Source organism: Stenella coeruleoalba (assembly GCF_951394435.1).
Source record: "Stenella coeruleoalba genome assembly, chromosome: 15".
NCBI classification, from domain to species: Eukaryota; Metazoa; Chordata; class Mammalia; order Artiodactyla; family Delphinidae; genus Stenella; species Stenella coeruleoalba.
The window spans coordinates 73,975,760-73,996,126 of NC_137161.1; the positions used below are offsets into that span (position 1 = coordinate 73,975,760).

Sequence of the window (20,367 nt, forward strand, 5' to 3'; positions counted from 1 at the left end):
GGGGACAGCTATTGAAGCATTTTTAAGATAAAGGAGTGACATGTATTGCTGCAAAAAGTTGTGAAGACATTTCTCCTCAAACTATCAGGGACAAAAACAATCATACCGGGAGTCTTTTGACAACCAGTCAGTTTAATTAGAATATCAAGAGCTCTTCCCACAGACTTTGAATCCCCAGGTAGACTTTGTAAGCAGCCCGTGAAAATGACCCGATGGCCCCCATGTCCTGGAGCCCAGTGGTCCATCCAGAAGTCACCAGTGTGATGGTGGGGTTGTGCTTTTCACTGCAAACAGGAAGACGCATAAGTGGTCCTGCTCTTCAGGAACTTTCTTTGGGTCTGCTTGTCACCTCTCAGCCTCTGGAATTCTGGAATGAGTGCTTTCAGTTGCCACATTATACCCATCTGTTTTCTTGAGGACACTGTTTTTCCAAAGTTGTGAGGCAAGAACTTGGTGCTGGTGATAAACAGGGTGGGAGTGGAAGGTGGTGCTGGGATCAGAAGGTGGCGGGCAGCTGCCATGTGAGGGAAAGCGCAATGTCTTTAGACTATTCAGGGGCAAGTGCGATCAGGAACCCAGTCTGGGCGGGTCGTCGGTAGACCGCAGTGTGCGATGAAATGAAGCAGCCCATGTAGAGCGGGGAGGACCGGAGGGAGGTGTTGAGGAGCCCAGCTGGGGGAGGGCTCAGGGAGGCCGTTCAGGGAGGCCGGTTTCTACCCATGGCAGTTCTGTCACGCGCAGGCTCGGCCTCCGCAGTCGGCTCAGGAAGTTACCCACACTCCCTACCTCCGAGGATTTTGTCCGGCCAAAATGAGAAGTTTTACGTGAAAATGCTTTGTTAATGGTAAAGCATCATGCGAACGTGTAGAGAAGTATAATGTGAAGGCATAGTGATGACCTATGGCAATCTCTCATTTCCTTTCCAAGCCAAATCTCTCCTTAGCATTTCATGCTTTATTATTGCTGAATAATCGATATTATTTTCCAAAGCCATTGTCATGAATATAAGATCTTACTTAGGGACTTTCCTGGTGATCCAGTGGGTAAGACTCCACGCTCCCAATGCAGGGGACCTGGGTTCCATCTCTGGTCGGGGAACTAGATCCCACATACTGCAACCAAGAAGCCCACATGCCGCAACTAAGACCCAGCACAGCCAAAATAAATTAAAAAAGAAGAAAAAAAAGATCTTACCTAAAACCTCTGCTTCAATGAACTAACATTTTAAATATTAAAAATAAATTCCTGGGACTTCCCTGATGGCACAGTGGTTAAGAATCTGCCTGCCAATGCAGGGGACACGGGTTCGAACCCTATTCCGGGAAGATGCCATGGAGCAACTAAGCCCGTGCGCCACAACTACTGAGCCTGTGCTCTAGAGCCCACGAGCCACAGCTGCTGAGCCCACGTGCCACAACCACTGAAGCCCATGTGCCTAGAGCCCGTGCTCTGCAACAAGAGAAGCCACTGCGATGAGAAGCCCGTGCAACGCAACAAAGAGTAGCGCCCGCTCGCTGCAACTAGAGAAAGCCCGCGTGCAGCAACGAAGACCCAACACAGCCATAAATAAATAAATAAATAAGAAAAGTATTATTAAAAAAATAAATTCCTTTGAATTAAGCAGTATCTACATGGTTGTTCATATATTTCGTCCCTCATAAACAGTATTTAAAGTGAAGTAAAGTTCATTTCTATGACTAATTTGACTTATGAATAAATCATTTTCATGTATTTGGGCAAGTTTAGTACAAGTTTTCAGCCACGCTTTCTTAAAGATTTTTTAAACTGTTGTATTATTTGCTTTTTTTTATTCAGCTAAAACCCAAATTCAGTTTAATGAATTCTGTAAATCAGTGGGCTAATAGAGAAGCTTCTCTTGATTATTGTAATTAAGCTGGGTCTCCTCTAGTTTATGTTCAGCAAAGGTCATCTCAGTGTAGTACACCAGTAAGTAGTCTTTGAACAGCCATCTGGAGTAGAGGGTTTTGCAGAACTCATCTGAGTTTTTGGCCCCCTCCCAGCACTGCCATCTGTAGGGTCAGGGTCACTCTGCAGTGCTCATTGTAGGCTTTTCATTTAATGTCATTCTGTCCCCTCCAGTCTGTGTGTGTGAGAGAGGGAGAGAGAGAGAGCGCGAGTGAGAGAGAACCTCATTCTATTTTAGTTATTCCCTACTTAGTAGCACATCTAGACTATTCGAGTCTTTTTTCAAGAAAGTTTGATTTCTTGGGTATTTACAGAGCCTACAGAGTTACGATAGTCAGTATTGAAAATTAGGCATTAATCACTTATCACTATGTAACTTACCAAATGGAAAACTTAGTTATAAAACTTTTGTGTCTTACATGCCTGGGCTGTCGGGTAGAATTAAAAAGAGTTAAAAACCAATTTATCTTACTGCATTTGTACTGAATGGGAATTTCTCTAGGGGGTGGGTACACGTATATACATGTAGGTGTGTGTAAAGGTATATATATACATATCTGTGTGTATATATGTATATGTATTTCTATACATGTATTTTCATTTTGGCATGATTCTGTGTTTATACATATCCACATAAAAATGCATTACAAAGTGATCTCCTTAGAATGATTCCAAAAGAATAATTTGAAAGGGATCCCTATCTGGCCCTTTACAGCATGTTTATCAACCTCAAATCTAAATTATACTAGAAAATAGGAGGTTATCTTATTTTCCCAGTCAGTAAATTATTCACTGAATTTTTATGGGTGTCAACTATACCTCCATTATTGTACTAGGGGATTATAATCCCATGAGAATTGATCTGTTACGGTGCACAAATGAATCTGAATGGAAAGACATGTTATTAGTTCAGATACATTATTGTGAGTAGACAGTGTAGATGGTGATGTAGCACAAAGCACAAGTACCCAAGAAGCATCAGGATTGTCAGAGTGTAAAGAGCACTGGCTGGGAGCTCCAGTGCTGTCTTTGTCACTCGCTACTTGTATGAGCTTCCAAGCAAATTTGATCATCTTTGTACTGCTTTCTTCACTTGAAGATGTGGATTGGCTTGGCCTGGACTGGATTGGTTGACCTGTAGAAGCCTTTCTGGCTCTGAAGCTCTTCCTCTGTGACATTTAAATAGGTCTGTAACTGTCTCTGACTGTTGTAATGTTTCCACAGGGTGTTACCTACTGTGGAGAGAGTTCGGCAAGCAGTCTTACCATGGCCAACGTGCCCTGGCACGAAGAAGTGGTGCGCTTTGTCTGTGAGTTGGTGGATCTGATCCCCGACTATGAAATTGCTTGTGAACACGAACATTCCAACTGCCTCCTGATAGCTCACAAGAAGGTAAGAACCAGTCAAGTATGCATTCTTCCATCACCCTTGTCCTTCCTGCTCTCTTTTCTCTTTATTTTCCCCTCACCTTATTATAATGAATATCTACTTGTTTGCTACCTTTCCTAAAACAAACATTAAGAAAGCCCCAAATTCAGTCTGTTGGACTCGTAAACTGTCTTTTCTGTGTGAGATTGCTTTGTTTTCAGCCCTCACCAAAGCACCTGAAGTGCTTTCTGGCTTGTAATTCGTGTGTACTGAGAAACAAAACAAAACACCCTTGTAATAACCTCTAGTCCTTTCCCAGAATGACAAGGGAAAGTGAAAATAGTAAACAACCCCCATATGAGTGTTTCTGGCTGTCAGAAGAAATATTGAGGTGTTTATCAAATTTTAGATCACTTTGAATCTTGGCCTCTGCAGAAATATTTCTGGGATTTTGGTTTTCCTTCTTCCTTTTTAGTGTTTTTATTAGACAGAACGAGTGTCTGAATCTAATGTATTTTTTAAGTAAATAATGCCTAGCAAAGGAGAAATTCAGCTTCTAGTAGAAGTAGGCCATTAAAAGGAAAAAAACCCAATCAGAAGGCCAGTGTTCGAGTAGCGATCATAATGATATGTCCTTACTTATTTATATTAATATATAATTAATATAAATAATTAATATTAATATATTAATATATTAATATTTATACAGAAATAATATTGTGTCTGGGATTTGATTCAAAATGATACGAAGTAAGAAATATGTGGGTGTGTAGATGGGTTGAGGGTTGTTGAGGCTAGATGATGGGAACACAGAGGTTTGTTTTACTCCTCTGCCTAGTTACCTGTTCAAACTTTCCATTTAAAAGTGCTTTTTAAAAAAGGGGACATGGTTGAACCTTGAAATCATTATTCTAGATGAAAAATCGACACAAAAGACTACATAATGTATGATTCCATTTATATGAAATGTCCAGAATAGGTAAATCCTTAGAGATAGGATGTGGTTTAGTGGTTGTTGCAAATTGGGGGAAGAGCAGACTGGGAAGTGACTGCTGATAGGTATGGGATTTCTTTTTGGAGTGATGAAAATGTTCTGGAATTATTTAGTGGTGTTGGTTGCACAACTTTGTGACTGTACTAAAAACCACTGAACTGTATACTTTAAAAGGTTGGATTTTATGGTTTGTGCATTATATCACAGTAAAGATAAATTAATACCAAAAAGGTAATAAAGAACGGGCTACCTTTTCTTATAAAAATGCTCCGTATGCAAGTAAAGTCAGGCTGAATTGAACACGAATCTCACTTTTTCCTCCCTCCACAACCTAAGTGGCTTCCTGAACAGCTTTGCAGGTTAATGATATTTAATAATATTAGAATCACTCAATTAAAATTTCACGTGGTCTAGTCTCAAACAAACAGGAGGTTAAAAGGCCCTCACGCCTTGGTGCCAATTAGATTGTATATATCTGACCTAATGATCTGTCAGACTTAAATATTTAGACAGAAGAATATGTACTGGGAGCATTAAGGAACAAAGAAATAAAGGCTACCTAGTATTTGAAACGTTAATAAAGTAGCTGCAAAGACAATTAACTTACAAAGTAAATCTTAAAAACTAAAGCCAAAACTGAATTTTATTTTCTAGCTTTTTATTCATTGTTACTTTTTTAGGTAAGGTAGCACCTTCAAAACAAATTGTTTGATTGGAGGGGCAGTGCTCTGGAAACAGTCCTGACAATGGTAGTAAAGTTCTCTCTTCTTCCATAAGGTCTTCACACCATAGCCAAAGATGTCTTTATAGAATGTAGATCTCTGCTGCTTAGGTGCCTTTGATTGACCTCCCATTGCTTTTAGCATGAAAATCAAAATCCTTAATGTGGCCCCTAGGGTCCTATGTGATCAGTCTCTGTCTGCCTCTCCAGCTTCTTCTGGAACCCCTCTTCCTTCTCTTTCTGCACTTCTTTCATTTTCTCAGCCACAGTAGGTCTTATTTTTCCTCCAGTTAGGCTGGGAATTATATACTTTTTCTACTCTTTTAGTGGGTGCACTAGAAATTACTACATGCAAACTTGACTAATCAGTCTAGTGTTAAAATACTTTTACTCTGTAACTGTGCAAAGCAAGGACTTTAGAACACAACCTCCATTTTTCCCTTCCCAACTCATGCTGTCATTGTTGTGTATGTTAATTATAAATGTAAGGACAGTATTGTTAATTGCTTTATGTAGTCGGTATTTATTTAGATTTACCTGCATTTTAAACATGATTTTGTTCTCTGTTCCTTTTTGCATTTTTGAGCCTCCATCTGGGACTGTTTTCTTTTTGCCCAAAAAGCACCTTTTAAAATTTCCTTTAGTGGGGGTCTGCTGATGGCATACTCTCAGTTTTTGTCCAAAAATGTATATTTTAGCTGGGTATCAAATTCTAGGTTGGCATTTGTTTCCTTTCACCACCATAAAGATATTCCCCTGTCTTTTAAGTTCCACTGATGAAAAGTCAGCTGTTAGTTTGTTGCTTCTTTTAAGGTGATTTGTTGTTTTCTTCCCTCTGGTTTCTTTTTCTCTCCCTTTGGTTTTATGCTCTAATGTGTCTAGACGTGAACTTCTTTTTATTTTCCTTTTTGGGACTTCTTGGGCTTCATAAATTTGTGGGTTGATACTTTCCATCATTGGTTGAAGACTTCTTAGCTTTTATTTCATTAAATATTTCTTCTTCCCCCGTATTTTTCTTCTGGAACTCCAGTTAAACATGTGTTATTGTATTTTTTATTTCACTTGGACAGTTTCTTTTGATTTGTATTCCAAGTCACTAATTTTTGCTTCCGCTGTGTCTCATATGCTATTAAATGCCACACCAATTTTAAAATTTTGGATAGTGTGTTTCTCAGTTAAATAATTTGTTTGTTTTGTTTGTTTCAAATATGATATATCACACTGTATCCTTTCCAGTTCCCTGCTGAAATTTTCAAGCTTGGCTTTTATCTTCTTGAATACTGGAAATTTCAGCTATTTCATTGTTTGTATCTGATAACTCCAATATCTAAAATCTCTGTGGATTTGTTTCTGTTATCTGTTGTTTCTGTTGGTTCTCAGTTATGTTGCCTTGTCTCCTTATGTACCTTATCTTATTATGTAGAAAATTATAGAAATAATATGAGGTTTAGGATTAGAATATCACTTCTGAGATTTGGAGACACGTTTTACCTCACTTTTTTCCTGTGGAAACTGATCAGATGGTGAAGAGACTTCCTTAAAGTCTCATAAAGTGGCTGAGCCAAATCTAGACCCACAACCTTCTGCCCTCTAGTCCATTGGTCTTTCTTATACTACAGGGCATCTTTTGATACCACTGACGCCATTCAAAGAAGAGTTTAAAACTGGGAAATTTTATGTTAGACCAATACTTGACTTCAGTCTCTAAGATTTCTTCTCTCTTCCCAGTGTAAACATGGACATAGGGGAAATAAATGGCACCGTATCTCATTCGGGCCAGTTGAGTTCTGTAAGTGTTTATTAGACATCTGCTGAGTTCTGACACCAGGCTGTGCAGTGAGGGCCGCAGCACCTCAGCCATGAAGAATGTCAAGCACAGCCATGGATGAAAAATCCAGTTTCTCTGCATCCTAACCAGCATTTGGTATTGTTTTTTTTGTTTTTTTTTTTTTTGCGGTACACGGGCCTCTCACTGTTGTGGCCTCTCCCGTTGCGGAGCACAGGCTCCGGACACGCAGGCTCAGCGGCCATGGCTCACGGGCCCAGCCACTTCGCGGCATGTGGGATCTTCCTGGACTGGGGCACGAACCCGTGTCCCCTGCATCGGCAGGCAGACTCTCAACCACTGCGCCACCAGGGAAGCCCTGGTGTTGTCATTTTTTAGGTTAGCTGTTCTAACAGGTTTGTCATGATCTCAGTGGGTCTTAATTTGCATATCATGAACATGATCTATTTAGATCTTTGATTTCGTTAATGAGCATTTTATAGTTTTTAGTATACAGGTCCTATACTTTGTTAGGTTTATACCTAAGTATTTTTCTGTTTTAGCAATTATAAATGGCATTGCATTTTTAATTTCAGTTGTCACAAGTTCACTGAATTCTGTAGAAATAGAATTAATTTTTGTATGTTGATCTTATATCCTGCAACCTTGCTGAGTCACTTATTATTTCCAGCAGGATTTTTTTAGTAGATTTCTTGGGGTGTTCAACATAGACCATTATATCTTCTACAAAAAGGGACAGTTTTGTTTCTTCTTTTTCAATTGGCATCCCTTTAATTTCCTTTACTTAATTACATTTTACTAAGACTTTGAGTACTTTATTGAATAAGAACAGTGATTTCGGACATTCTTGTCTTTTTCCGGAGAGTGTTTAGCCTTTCACTGTTTAATTTTATGTTAGCTGTAGGTTTTTTATACTTGCTCTTTTCCAAATTGGGGAAGTTTCCCTCTATTTCTAGTGTTTTGAGGGGTTTTATTGTGAATGGGTGTTTATTCACAATAAAATTATTAAGTCATATCCTTTTTCTCTGTTGCTATGAACATGTGATTTTTCTTCTTTTACCCATTAATATGATGGATTACATGGATTTTTGAATATTGGACCATGCTTGCATCCCTGAAATAAAATAAACCCTTCTTAGTCATAGTGTGTATTTCTTTTTTATATATTGCTGAATTCTTTTTGCTAATATTTTTAAAAAGATTTTTGCTTCTATGTTCATGAGGAATATAGGTCTGTAGTTTTCTTTTTTTATACTGTCTATGATTTTAGTATTAGAGTAATACTGGCCTCTTAAAGCAGGTTGGGAAAGGTTTCCTCCTGTTTTCTAGGAGGAATTGTGTGGAATTGGTGTTAATTCTTCTTTATATGTTTAGTAGAATTCTCCAGTGAAACTGTCTGGGCTTAGAAGCATATTTTGGGGGGAGTTTTTAAATTATGAATTACATTTCTGTAATAGTTACAAGGCTATTTAGATTATCTTTCATCTTGGGTGAGATGTGGTAGTTTGTACTTTTCAAGGAATTGGTCCATTTCATCTAAGTTGTCAAGTTTATGTGAATAAATTGATCATAGTATTACTTTATTTTCCTTTCAGTGTCCTTACAACATCTTGTTTCATTTCTGATTTGGTTGATTTGTGTCTTCTCTGTTTTGTTTCTGTTGGTTTATTCAGTTTGTTGATTTTATTGGTCTTTTCAAAGAACCATGTTTTGGGGACTTCCCTGGCTGTCCAGTGGTTAAGACTTCACCTTCCATTGCAGGGGGTGCAGGTTCAATCCCTGGTCGGGGAGCTAAGATCCCCCATGCCTCGTGGCCAAAAAACCAAAACATAAAACAGAAGCAATATTGTAACAAGTTCAATAAAGACTTTAAAAATGGTCCACATCAAAAAAGAAAAATCTTTTAAAATAAAAAACAAAGAACTATCTTTTTGTTTCACAGGTTTTTCTCTGTTCTTCAGATTTCAATTTCATCTATTTCTGTGCTTCTCTTTATTATGCCCTTCTTTCTGTTTACTTTGGGTTTCTTTGCTTCTTGTTTCTTAAGATAAGGGCTTCGATTATTGACTTTTCCTCTTTCCTAATGTAAACATTTAATGCTCTAAATGTTCTTCTTTGGCCCATGGATTACTTAGCAGTTTGTGGTTTAGTTTCCTAGTGTTTGGGTTTTTTTTTTTCCTGTTGTGTTTCTGTTATTGATTTCAAGTTTGATTCTCTTATAATCAGAGAACATATTCTCTATGATCTTGGTTCTTTTAAATTTGTTGAGGTTTGTTTTGTGGACTAGGATGTTGTCTATCTTGGTAAACATTTTGTGTGCGCTTGCCAAGAATATACATTGTGTTGTTGTTGGGTGAGTGTTCTGTGAATGTCTGTTTCATCCTGTTGGTTGGTGGTGGTGTTGAGTTCTTCTGTATCTTTGCTGATTATATAGTTCTATCAGTTATTGAGTGAGAAGTGTTGAGGTCTTCAGCTGTAAGTGTGGGTTTTTCTATGTCTCTTTTCAGTTCTGTCAGTTTTCGCTTTACATATTTGGCAACTGTGTTGTTTGGTGCATACTCATTTAGGATTTCTGTATCGTCTTGGTGGAGTTGACCTATTTTTCATTTATATAATGTCCCTCTTTGTTCCTATAAATTTTCTTTGCCTTGGAGTGTACAATATCTGACAGTAATATAGCCACTTCTGCTTTCTTTTGATTGATGTTTACATTGCATATCTTTTCTGTCTTTTAAATTTCAGTCTACCTATATCATATATTTGAAGTGCGTCTCTTAGAGACAATATACAGTTGGCTGGTGCTTTTTTAATGTACCCTGCCAATCTCTACAGGGTTTCCACTGAAACAATGGGGGGGGTTGGGATGGCAGGATTCCCCACTGCACCTTCTCTGACACCTCCCCAGCAGTGGGAGGGAGAGGGTACAGCTCAGTACAGCTGGGCGAATGTGGAAATCTAGGATCCCCACTAGGTGTTTGCTGACTGGGGTGAGAATGAGGCCAGTTTTTCTCTTGGCCTAGGATGGTTATTATGTAAAAATTTTCTGTCTTGCTTGGCTGCCCTTTTCCTAGTCCTTTGGCTAGGGAGGCTTAATCTGAGGCTTAATTTTTTTGTTTTTTTGATTGTGAGTGCTCATTGGTGTTTCTAGATTGTGGGCTTTAACCAGGCTTCTGAATTCTCGCACCCAGTCCAGGATATATGAGCCAAAATTAAAACCCAGGGAACGTATCACTACGTTCCTTAGGTCCTGCAGTCCTTAGCCAACCTGCCTTCTTATCTCCACCTTTCAGAGCCTTCTTATGTTTGTTTTATATATAATATCTAGGGGTTTTAGCTGTAGAAATACATTTGTCCAGAACAGAAGACTTATGACTAGACAGTTTTGACATTTATTGTTTTTTGTTTACTATCTCCCCAGTGAACAGTAATAACCAGTCCACTTGGCACTGTTTGTTATTATTAGATTATTTGCACGTAAACTCATTTTGTTTGCTTATGTTAAAAGTGTCACCCAGTATGGTTGCATGGCTACCTCTGTAGTGTTACTGGAAAGGTTTTTCAGAAACTTATATGAAAAGATCTTTTCCTAATCCTAATCAGACCCCATCAAATCCCATTTAATAATTAGGCTAGCAATTTGCAGATGAATGCCTTTTTAAGGGTAGTAAAAGCAGACTTATAACCAAAGGAAAAAGACAAAAACAAAATCCACAAAACAGATCATTTAGTCTACAAATAATTGAGGGTGGGCATTGACTATTCAACATCCTCATTGTTTTTGCTGCCAATTCCAAGTTTATTGTTTCTCTGCTGTATTTTTGAAACACATGCCATCTTACAGAGAATGCAAGAGAAAAACCTAAACATTTTATTTGGTTTTAATGGCCTTCACAATCAAGTCCTTTCAGTTTCATTTCACGCCTACTCCCTGGGCCTTTACTAGGCATTGCCATGTTGTTTCTTTCCTCTGTGTATTTGCGGAAGGTATCTCTTCTGCTAGACCTGCCCTCCTTACCCCACTTCATCTGGTGAATTTCTGCTTTTTAAAACTGTAAAACAAACCTCCTTGGGGACCACTTCTTTCAGAGCTATATGCACATTTGTAAGGCTGTTTTCGCTAAGAAGTTAGGGTTCCTGGAACACAAGGGCTGTCATTCCCAGCACCTCCTAGAGTACCTGGTACATATTAGATTCTCAGTGTTTGTTTAGTGAATTAACAAGCTCTTCACCTTAACTTTCTTTCCTTATTCATTGTCTTGCCTTCTGAAATCAGAGACATTGTTCCATCTTCCTTGCTAATTTTGGTAACTATTTACCTTCGTCCTTATTTATTTACTCATTCATTTATTCAATGAATATTTACTGTTGAGTTTGCTATTTTATAGGTCATCAGTAACCTGCTAGTTGTCAAATCCAGTTGTTTTCTCATTCACCATTCCTCTATTTTTTCTGCAACAGGAAACTGATGCCCATTCATGCTTTTGAAAGTCTCTCCTGCCTTACTGTACTGTACTTTTTTGATTCTAGTAAAGTTGGCTAGTAAAAATAAGAACATTGGCAGAAAGTGCAGCATTTAAAATCCCCAAACTGTGGCCTTTCTTTCTTTACCCATTTCAAAAATTTGAAATTCTCTCTGAACCAGGATAGCTCAAAATGTAAGGTGAATTGTAAATGAATGAATAAATGAATGAATGAATGAATAAATAAATAAATAAATAAATTCTAGAGAGACCCCAAGCATGGATTGACTATATTTAGTTGACCTTTAAAGATCCTGCATTAAATTTGCAAGGTTTTCACAACATGAATTAGCCTCTGGAGAGTTTATTATAATTTGTATTACTCTATGCATTCCCAGAATACTCTGTGGTCATTTGCAGTGCAGTGTGATCTTTTCATTGCCATATGCTACACCACATGCAAAGCATTTCTGAATTCTAATAGTGGAATATTTTTTTAATGGATGATTACTTTTTAATATCTCCGTAGAACAGTTTTGTTATTTAGAAGTGATGTTCAGACTAAACAGAAACATAAAGGAGTTTCTGCTGTTGATAAGAAGTAGGTTTTTTAAGTGGGTGTAAGAGTAGATGGGAGTAGAAAGTTCAGTGAGCATCTCTGACTTTGAACAAAGGAAATATAAAAAAGACTCACATTGAGATAAATAAGTCAGCATATTCCAGTTCCAGGGTTGAGCTAGAGGGACAGCGAGATGACTACAGATAGTTGGTGAGTGGAGAGTCAGCCTGTCTGTGTGATTTGGAGGGGCTGGCTGGGAGAAGGAGGTACAGTCAGCCCTCTGCTCTGGGTTTCCAGCCTAGCAGCTTAAATGTAACTGTGGTCCTATCAGTCTGCAAACTAGTAAGACCATGATGAATCTGATATACTTTGATCATTTTAGTTCAGAAATGTGAAGTCCTTTCTACATATTGGTAATGTCCAATTATAGTGGTTCACTGTCTGTGGAAACCAAGTGGTAGGTTATATGCATGGCTTGCAGAATCCACATAGCATTGTTTTTAAACTTAATTCCTTATTATTTTAAAATAAACTTTATGTTTTAGTACAGTTTGAGATTTACAGAAAAATTGAGAAGATAATACAGAGGGTTACTGTGTGCCCTGGTTTGGCCTATTATTAACATCTTACATTGGTATATAGCACATGTGTTACAATCAATAAACTAATATTGGTACATTATTATTCACTGAAGTCCATAATTTAGATTTCCTTAGGTTTCACTTAATGGCCTTTTTCTGTTCTAGGATCCCATAACTTTGAGGAGTAGTCAGGAGGTACTTTGTAGGATGCACCACTACTGGAATTTGTCCAATGTTTTTCTCATAAGACTTGCGTTATGGGTTTTTAGGAGGAAGATCACAGAGGTAGAGTGCCATTTTCATCACATCATATCAAGCTCCCTTGATTTTGACCTTGATCAGCAAGCTGTGGTAGTGTTTGTCAGTGTTTGTTTTCCCCTCTCCCTTTCTGTAGGAAAATTCTTCCTTCCCCTCTGCTTTGGAAGAAGTGTATATTCACATATCTAAGGAGTGAGAGTTATACTCCACATCCTTGAGGGTGGAATATCTGCATAAATTATTTGGAATCCTTCTGCACAGGTTTGTCTCTTCTTCCCATTTATTAATTTATTCAATCATTTTTATATCAGTATAGGCTCACGGATATTTATTTTATAACTTTGGGTTATAATCCAATTCATCTTTATTACTTTTGCCCAAACTATTCTAGCTTTGTCCATTAAGAGCTCTTTTAGTTGGCTCCTGTGTTTCTTTTACATACCCCCATCAATGTGTGTATTTGGGGAGGGCGGGGTTTGTTCATTTTGAGCTCTTTTCTTTCTCGCACCACAAGAAGCTCCAGGCTTGTCTTGTATATTTCCTGCCCCAGTCCTAGAATCAGCCATTTCTCTCAGGATCTGTGGTTTCTTTTATTGGAGAATGGTGTTAGAAACCAAGATCTGGGTGAGAGTGTGCTTGTTGCTACTAGGGTGTTGTTTGTTTTAGACCCTCTTAGATGACAGAGCAAAGAAATAGATGTGTATGTATCAATACTAACCTTCGTATATACACGTGTAGGTAAATATTTCTATATGTACCATTTGTATCTATATTAAGCTAAACATACTGATGTCTCAGACTCTAATCTGTTACCACATGACTCATCCTAGTCTCCTCTCCTTGCTTATTTATAAATTCACACTCCAACAGTGAGACTTTAATCCTAGCTCCTATTACCAGTCATCTGTTTCCTTAATTGTTCGATTCCAGTATACATAAAATATATAGCAGTGTCAGAATTTTTAACCCTAGAATACAGTGTTTATGCTTAGTTTCTTTTGCCTTTAGTCTTACAGGCTCCACTTACTTTTAAAATTACTTAGGTCAGTGCCCTTTCCACCCCCTCCCCTTCACTGAAGTTATTTCACACATTTGTAATTTAGTAGACTCTCTTGTCACAGTCTGCTCCTCTTCCTGGGTTCCCCTGACCTCCTAAATGACTTTTTAAACTTGCATACTTTAAGGTTCAGTATTTGTGTTATAAAGTTCTGTAGGTTTTGAAAAGCGTATAATGGCATGGAAACATGAATGAACATATCTTTCTTATGCTTGTTTGCCATCTGTACATCTTTGGTAAGGAGGTCAGATCTTTTGCCCATTTATTTAATTGGATTGGTTGTTTTGTTATTGTTGAGTTTTAAGAGCTTTTAAAAGATACTTTGAATACAAGTCATTTATCAGATATGTTTTGCAAATATTTTCTCCCAGTCTACGTGACTCGATTCTTCATTCTCTTACCTGTGCCTTTCTCAGAGCAAATGTTTCTCATTTTAATAAAGTTATCAATTTTTCTTTCATGGTTCATGTCATCAGCAAATAGAGGCAATTTTACATCTTCCTTTCCAATTCTGATACCTTTAATTTTATTTTTTTCTTGCGTGATTGCTCTACCTAAGACTTCTGGTACTGTGCTGAGTAGGAGTGGTGAGAATGAGCGTCCTTGTTCCTGATCTTAGAGGAAAAGCTGTCTGCCTTTTACCATTGAGTATGGGCTTGTCTTACACAGCCTTTATTATGTTGAGATATGTTTCTTCCCTGCCTAATTTATTAAGAGTTTCTATCATGAACGGATGTTGAATTTTATCAAATGCTTTTTCTGTGTCTTTTGAGGTGATCTTACAACTTTCAAAATGTACCTTAGACTTAAACATAAACTATAACTGTATAAAATTTCTAGAAGATAACAAAGGACATTATTCCCTTCCTCTCTCATGGCTTCTTTTACTTCTTCATTTTCAAACCACTTGTTATGGCTGCTGTGGCCCCAATTTAGCTCAAGCATCCACCACCACTTGGTTCAGTCTCAAGTGCCAAATTCTCAAGAGAAGACTTGCCTATGTGTAAAACCATATTGTCTTTGAACAGAGATAATTTTACTTCTTCATTTCTTATTTGGATGCTTTTTTTCCTTTTTCTTGTCTAATTGCTCTGGCTAGGACTTTTATATATGTATGTCTGTTGATCTAGTTGATTTATTGTATTGTTCAAGTCCTTTGTTTCTGTAGTTATCTTCTGTTTGGTTGTTCTATCCATTATTGAGTATGAGATACTAAAGTCTCCAACTATTGTTATAGAACTGTCTATTCCTCCCTTCAATTCTGTCAATATCTGCTTCATATATTTTGATGATCTGTGATCAGGTACATAAATGTTTATAATTGTTGTATTGTCTTGCTGTACTGAACCTTTTACTGATATATAATGTCCTTCTTTGTCTCTTGCAACCTTTTTGATTTGACGTCTGTTTTGTGTGATATTAGTATAGCCCCTTCTCCTTTTGGTTACTATTTGCATGGAATATCTTTTTTCATCCTTTCACTTTCAACCTATTTTGTCATTGGACATAAAGTACAGCACTTGTAAACAGCATATAGTTGGATTATGGGTGTTTTTGTTGGTTTTTTGCGGTACGCGGGCCTCTCACTGTTGTGGCCTCTCCCGTTGTGGAACACAGGCTCCGGACATACAGGCTCAGCGGCCATGGCTCACGGGCCCAGCCACTCTGCGGCATGTAGGATCTTCCTGGATTGGGGCACGAACCTGTGTTCCATGCATCGGCAGGCGGACTCTCAACCACTGCGCCACCAGGGAAGCCCTGGATTATGGGTTTTTTAATCCGTTTTTCCAATCTCTGTTTTTTGATTGCAGAATTTAATCTATTTACACCTCTGAGATCAGAAGCAGCAGTTGATGGTCAGAAGACAGATCCCCAGTGTTTGGAGGACAGGGTCCTCAGTGCCCACCCTGTCTCCCACAGGCTGCATGCAGGCTGCTCCAGGAACATGCTTACAGCCGCCTGCTGTGGGCATGGGGAGTGAGGGGTGGGTAGCTACTGCCTGTCTAAACTGAAATTAACTACAATTTACAGTTCAAACCTTCCCCTCAAAGTTGCAAACCTTCAGTAAACTTCAGAGTTCCAAAATAGTTATGTCAGGCAAGATTCTGCCAGTATAATTTTTGTCTGGGTTGAGAGAAGTCTTCCTAATGCTTCCTACTGCACCACCTTCCCTGAATCCTGTACTCTTATATTTTAAAAGTTTTTACTCAGGGCTTCCCTGGTGGCGCAGTGGTTGAGAGTCCGCCTGCCAATGCAGGGGACGCGGGTTCGTGCCCCGGTCCGGGAGGATCCCACATGCCACGGAGCGGCTGGGCCTGTGAGCCATGGCCGCTGAGCCTGCGCGTCCGGAGCCTGTGCTCCACAACGGGAGAGGCCACAACAGTGAGAGGCCCGCGTACCGCAAAAAAAAAAAAAAAAAAAAAAAAGTTTTTACTTAGTTTAATTCTGAAGTGAATTGACATTGCTGTCCTCCTTCAGCACAATTACAGGGACTTTCCAGTACTCTTTCCTGCAATTAATGCATGTTTTGATGGATCCATGTAAATCTCACTTGCATCCCAGTTGTTCCTGCTGGGTTCCGTTTCCTTCTTGATGACGTAAGTGGTAAACTTAGTCTCTTTTTCCTCTGAAACATCTTTATTTCACTTTTGCTCTTGAATGATAAATTATCAGAGTAGAAAACTCTAAGCTGAGGTATTTCCTTCCAGCACTTTGAAGGTATCATTTTGTTGTTTTCCAGCATAATCTTTTCATTATCTTCTAGTATCTTTCATCATCAGTGAGATGTCTGGTGTCATTCCTTAGTTTTAGTGTCTGCTGTTAAACTCAACAACCAGTAACATTTATTAAGGTCACTTTGATAACACTATGCTTGCATTAATTCATTTAATCCTTAAAAAAATCTTATGAGTCATAAATATTATTTTTCCTCATGTTCCAAAGGAAGAATCTCAGGCCCAGAGAGTACAGATCTTCTCCAGGGACAAATAGGGCATAGTTAGAATTCAATTCCATGTCTTTCAAAATTCAAAGACTACTTTGGATCACTACATTATACCATCTCTCAAATGCTACAGAGCAGTCAGACACGGTGGGGAAAGGGAAATGTCCCTTGGAAACAAGGTGCAGTTTCCCATCCCACGTTCACCAAGCAGCATCTCCTTAATCTTCACCACGATCATCAACACTGAGAAAGTTTTTGCCGAATTTGAGGCCATGTAGGCAATTAAGCACTGATCACAGAGGCCTCCCTCTTGGATATATAAACTCACAATCTGTAAAGGGAGGGAATGAAGAGATGTCACCTCCCACACCTTCCCCTGTTGGAATAAGAAGGGAACTGTATGTCTCCATTAGGGTTTCACACAGTGTTTTCCTAACAAAATCTACTGACTGAATATTTTCCCCGCTGTGTTACATGTGGAACTCATTCTTATCGGAGACCTGATTGTTCCCAGTAATTACTTTCAGAAAAATGTCAGAGAAAATTGGCAATTTGGTGACACTACTGAGAGGACTTAGCTCTACTCCAACAGGATGGGGGATTAAGATTGAAACTCCAGAAACTGAGTTTCCAGATAAAAAATTTTTAATTGCACTTGGATATATCTAGAATTCAATTGCATTGTTGTAGTTTTGCCTCTCAAAATGGTTCCCCAGGCAGCTGTGCCATGGGAATGCTACTTATCACCAGTAAACTCAGAAAAAGGTGGCAACTCTTCTCAACGTCTCACTGTCACAGGCAGTCAGGTGCACTTTGAAGTCTGTCTTTGGGATCTTTGCCTCCTCTTACCCAAAGAACAAACAATGCAGTTGTAGCTACAACAGGTGAGAACAAAATTCATAAACCTTGGAAATTCACTGTAGCACTCTTTTTTTTGTATCCCAAAGTCACTCTCCCTGTAACTACCTTAGGACTCCCTCTACTCCTTCCCAGTTAACATGTACTTCTGAGTTCTGAGAAGGTCTGGCAGCGCTCCTGTTCCATCCTTTAACCAGTGTTTTTCTAGTTGTGTGGTTCCTAAGTATTACTGTATGTTTGGAGGAGCCAACTACTAAATAATTGATACTAAGATCACATAAATTCTTCTTAAGAGTATGAAAACAAAAATGGTATGTATGATTCTTATTTTTGTATTATTCTACTTCGTTCTCTATATGTGGACTTTGAGGTCTGGTTATCCAATAAAGGGTTAATTTTACCCAAAGAAAGGGCTGACATTTGTCCTCAGCTTCCAGGAGGTGATTTCTAAGCTCTTGGAATGTCCTGCCTGACAAGAGTGTCTTTGGTCATCTGGAGCCACATTGGGTCACATTAGATCGTCTATGCTGAGAATGTGGTTTGGGGTGGGGGCTTTGGTCTCCACAGGACCTGCTCGACCTCCAGAGAGGCTGGAAACTAAGGTCAGCCACTCAGCAAGCAGCTAAGTCTAGGTGCACAAACCCCATTAAAATCCCTGGACACCAAGGCTCAGGTGAGCTCCCCAGGTTGGTGGTACTCCACGCCTGTTGTCAGACATCGTTCTGGGTGAAGGTAGCATGTTCCAGGACTCTACCGGGGGGAATGTCGGGAAGCTCCTTGCTTGGAACTCTCCTAGGCTCTGCCCATGTGCCTCTTCCCATGGCTGATTTTAATCCCTATCCTTATGCTGTAATAAGCCATACTATGAGTATAACAGCTTTCGGTGAATTCTGTGGGTCCTTGTAGTGAACTGTCAAACGTGAAGGTGAGCTTGGGAACCCCTAAATTTGCAATTGGTGGCAGAAGTGGGAGTGGTCTTTGGGAAACTCCTGAACTTTGTACTGGTATATCTGTTTTCAGATCCCAGCCTCACTGTTTTTCATTTTTCTTATCTGCAAAATAGGGGTAACTCTGTTTACAACGTTACTGTGGTAGCTAAATAAAGTGACATATATAAAGCATCTTCATATAATATAGGATTATATTATAGGATTATATATATATATATATAACATATAATAAAGGATCTTCCCTAAAGGTGCTGATCATTTGATTTTTTAATAAAGAATACTACAGTATCATGCGGAAGAATATTTGTACAGAATACCTACAGTGATGATTTTTTGCTTGTTTTTCTCTGTTTGCTCATTATGTCTTTACTTTGTATTATGGAAGATGAGGGTTAAATTTTCTTCTACCTTTTCTCATCACACACTTCCTATTCTCCCACCTTCCCAGCATACATATGCCATAATTTTATGCATTATTATGACCATATGAATAGTATTCACTGTTGAGCAGTGCAATCTTTTATGATTGCCATTTGTTTCTGGCACAACTTTTTGGTTTTCCTGGAGTTAATATTTGTCTTTTTTTTGTGTGTGTCTGTTCTATGTTCTTGAGCTAAATCAACTCTTGAACTCTCTGCCATCATCTATTTCTCCTTTCAGACTTTCAGATGTGTTGAATTTTCTATCAGGTTCATCTTTTTAAAGGAGTCTCTCCAGGGGCACTTTCTGACCCACCTACATTGGACACACAGCTGTCCTACTGGGGTTTCTTTTAGCTTTCTCCTGTGTGGGGTATCTTGTTCCTGTTTTTTCAGGTCTCTTTTTAATTTACTCTCTCATTCAGGTGAAGCATCCTCCAGAAGATTCCTGAGAAAGGGTATGTGGGAGGTGCAATTTATTGAGACTTTGAATTTCTAAAAATATTTTTATTCTCCCTACACATGTGATTGATAGTTTTGCTGGATATAGAATTCTAGATTGGAAATTATTTTCCCTGTGCAATTGGAGCGCTGTCTTTAAGTTTTCAGTGTAGCTGTTGAGAACTCTGAAGGCCTTCTGATTCTTGATCCTTTGTACAGGACCATTTTTCCTTGTTAGATTTCCCTTTGTCTCCATTGTTTTCCCTCCGTGAAATTTCACTGGGATGGGCCTCAGACAGTATGTCTATTTTCATCCATTATGGACCCCTTCAGTCTGGAAACTCGTGGCCTTCACTTCTCAAATTTTTTCCAGAATTATTTCATTGAGGTACCTCTACCTGTCTCTTCTCCTTTCTTTCAGGAACTCCTATTATTTAAAAATTGGGTCTCTTGGGCCAGTCCTTAAATTTTCTTTTATATTTCTCTCCTATTTTTTATCTTTCTTTTTTACTCTACATTCTAGGAAATGTTTAACATTTTACTTCTTAACTTTCTCAAGAATCTTTCATTTCCATAATTTTAAAATCTAAAGTCTTTTTCATTCTTCGAGTGTTTCTTTTTATAGTATAACTTTTTTAAATGAATACAGTAATCTCTCATTTCTCTGAGGATAATTGTTTTAGTTTAGTTGTTTGGATTTTTATTTTGTCATTTCCTCCCTACCCTAGGCTCTGTTTACTCTGTTACTCTTTTCTTTTTGTTTATTTTATCTCTCTTCCATGTTAGAAGTTTTCCTCAGATGATCGTCAGTTGTCTGCTCATATTTAAGTGTGAGACTAAAAAGAGTACTGAGAATCCTAAGTGTGTACACTGGGCTTGACTTTATCTTAGAGGAATCTACCTGGGCCATTTCCTGAGGGAAGCCAAGAAGTCTTCATGGCCACCAAGCATCAGGAAGCAGGGAGTAGGGCTGTTCTGATCTCCCATTTTCAGTGTGACAGCCCTGTTCTCCGCTGTACCTGCTGTCCCGTAGTCCGTAGATTTT

General features: G+C 38.6%; 1 protein-coding gene across 5 annotated transcripts in view; it reads left to right on the forward strand.

The window, feature by feature from the left end:
- The window catches only part of LOC307198930 (S-adenosyl-L-methionine-dependent tRNA 4-demethylwyosine synthase TYW1), a 286,923-nt gene that overhangs the window by 131,065 nt on the left and 135,491 nt on the right, over positions 1–20,367 (forward strand). For all 5 annotated transcript variants that reach the window (XM_079946281.1, XM_079946282.1, XM_079946280.1 and 2 more), the window contains one exon: positions 3,151–3,318. In XM_079946281.1, the coding sequence (XP_079802407.1) occupies positions 3,151–3,318 (168 nt within the window). The remainder of the gene's footprint in view (positions 1–3,150; positions 3,319–20,367) is intronic.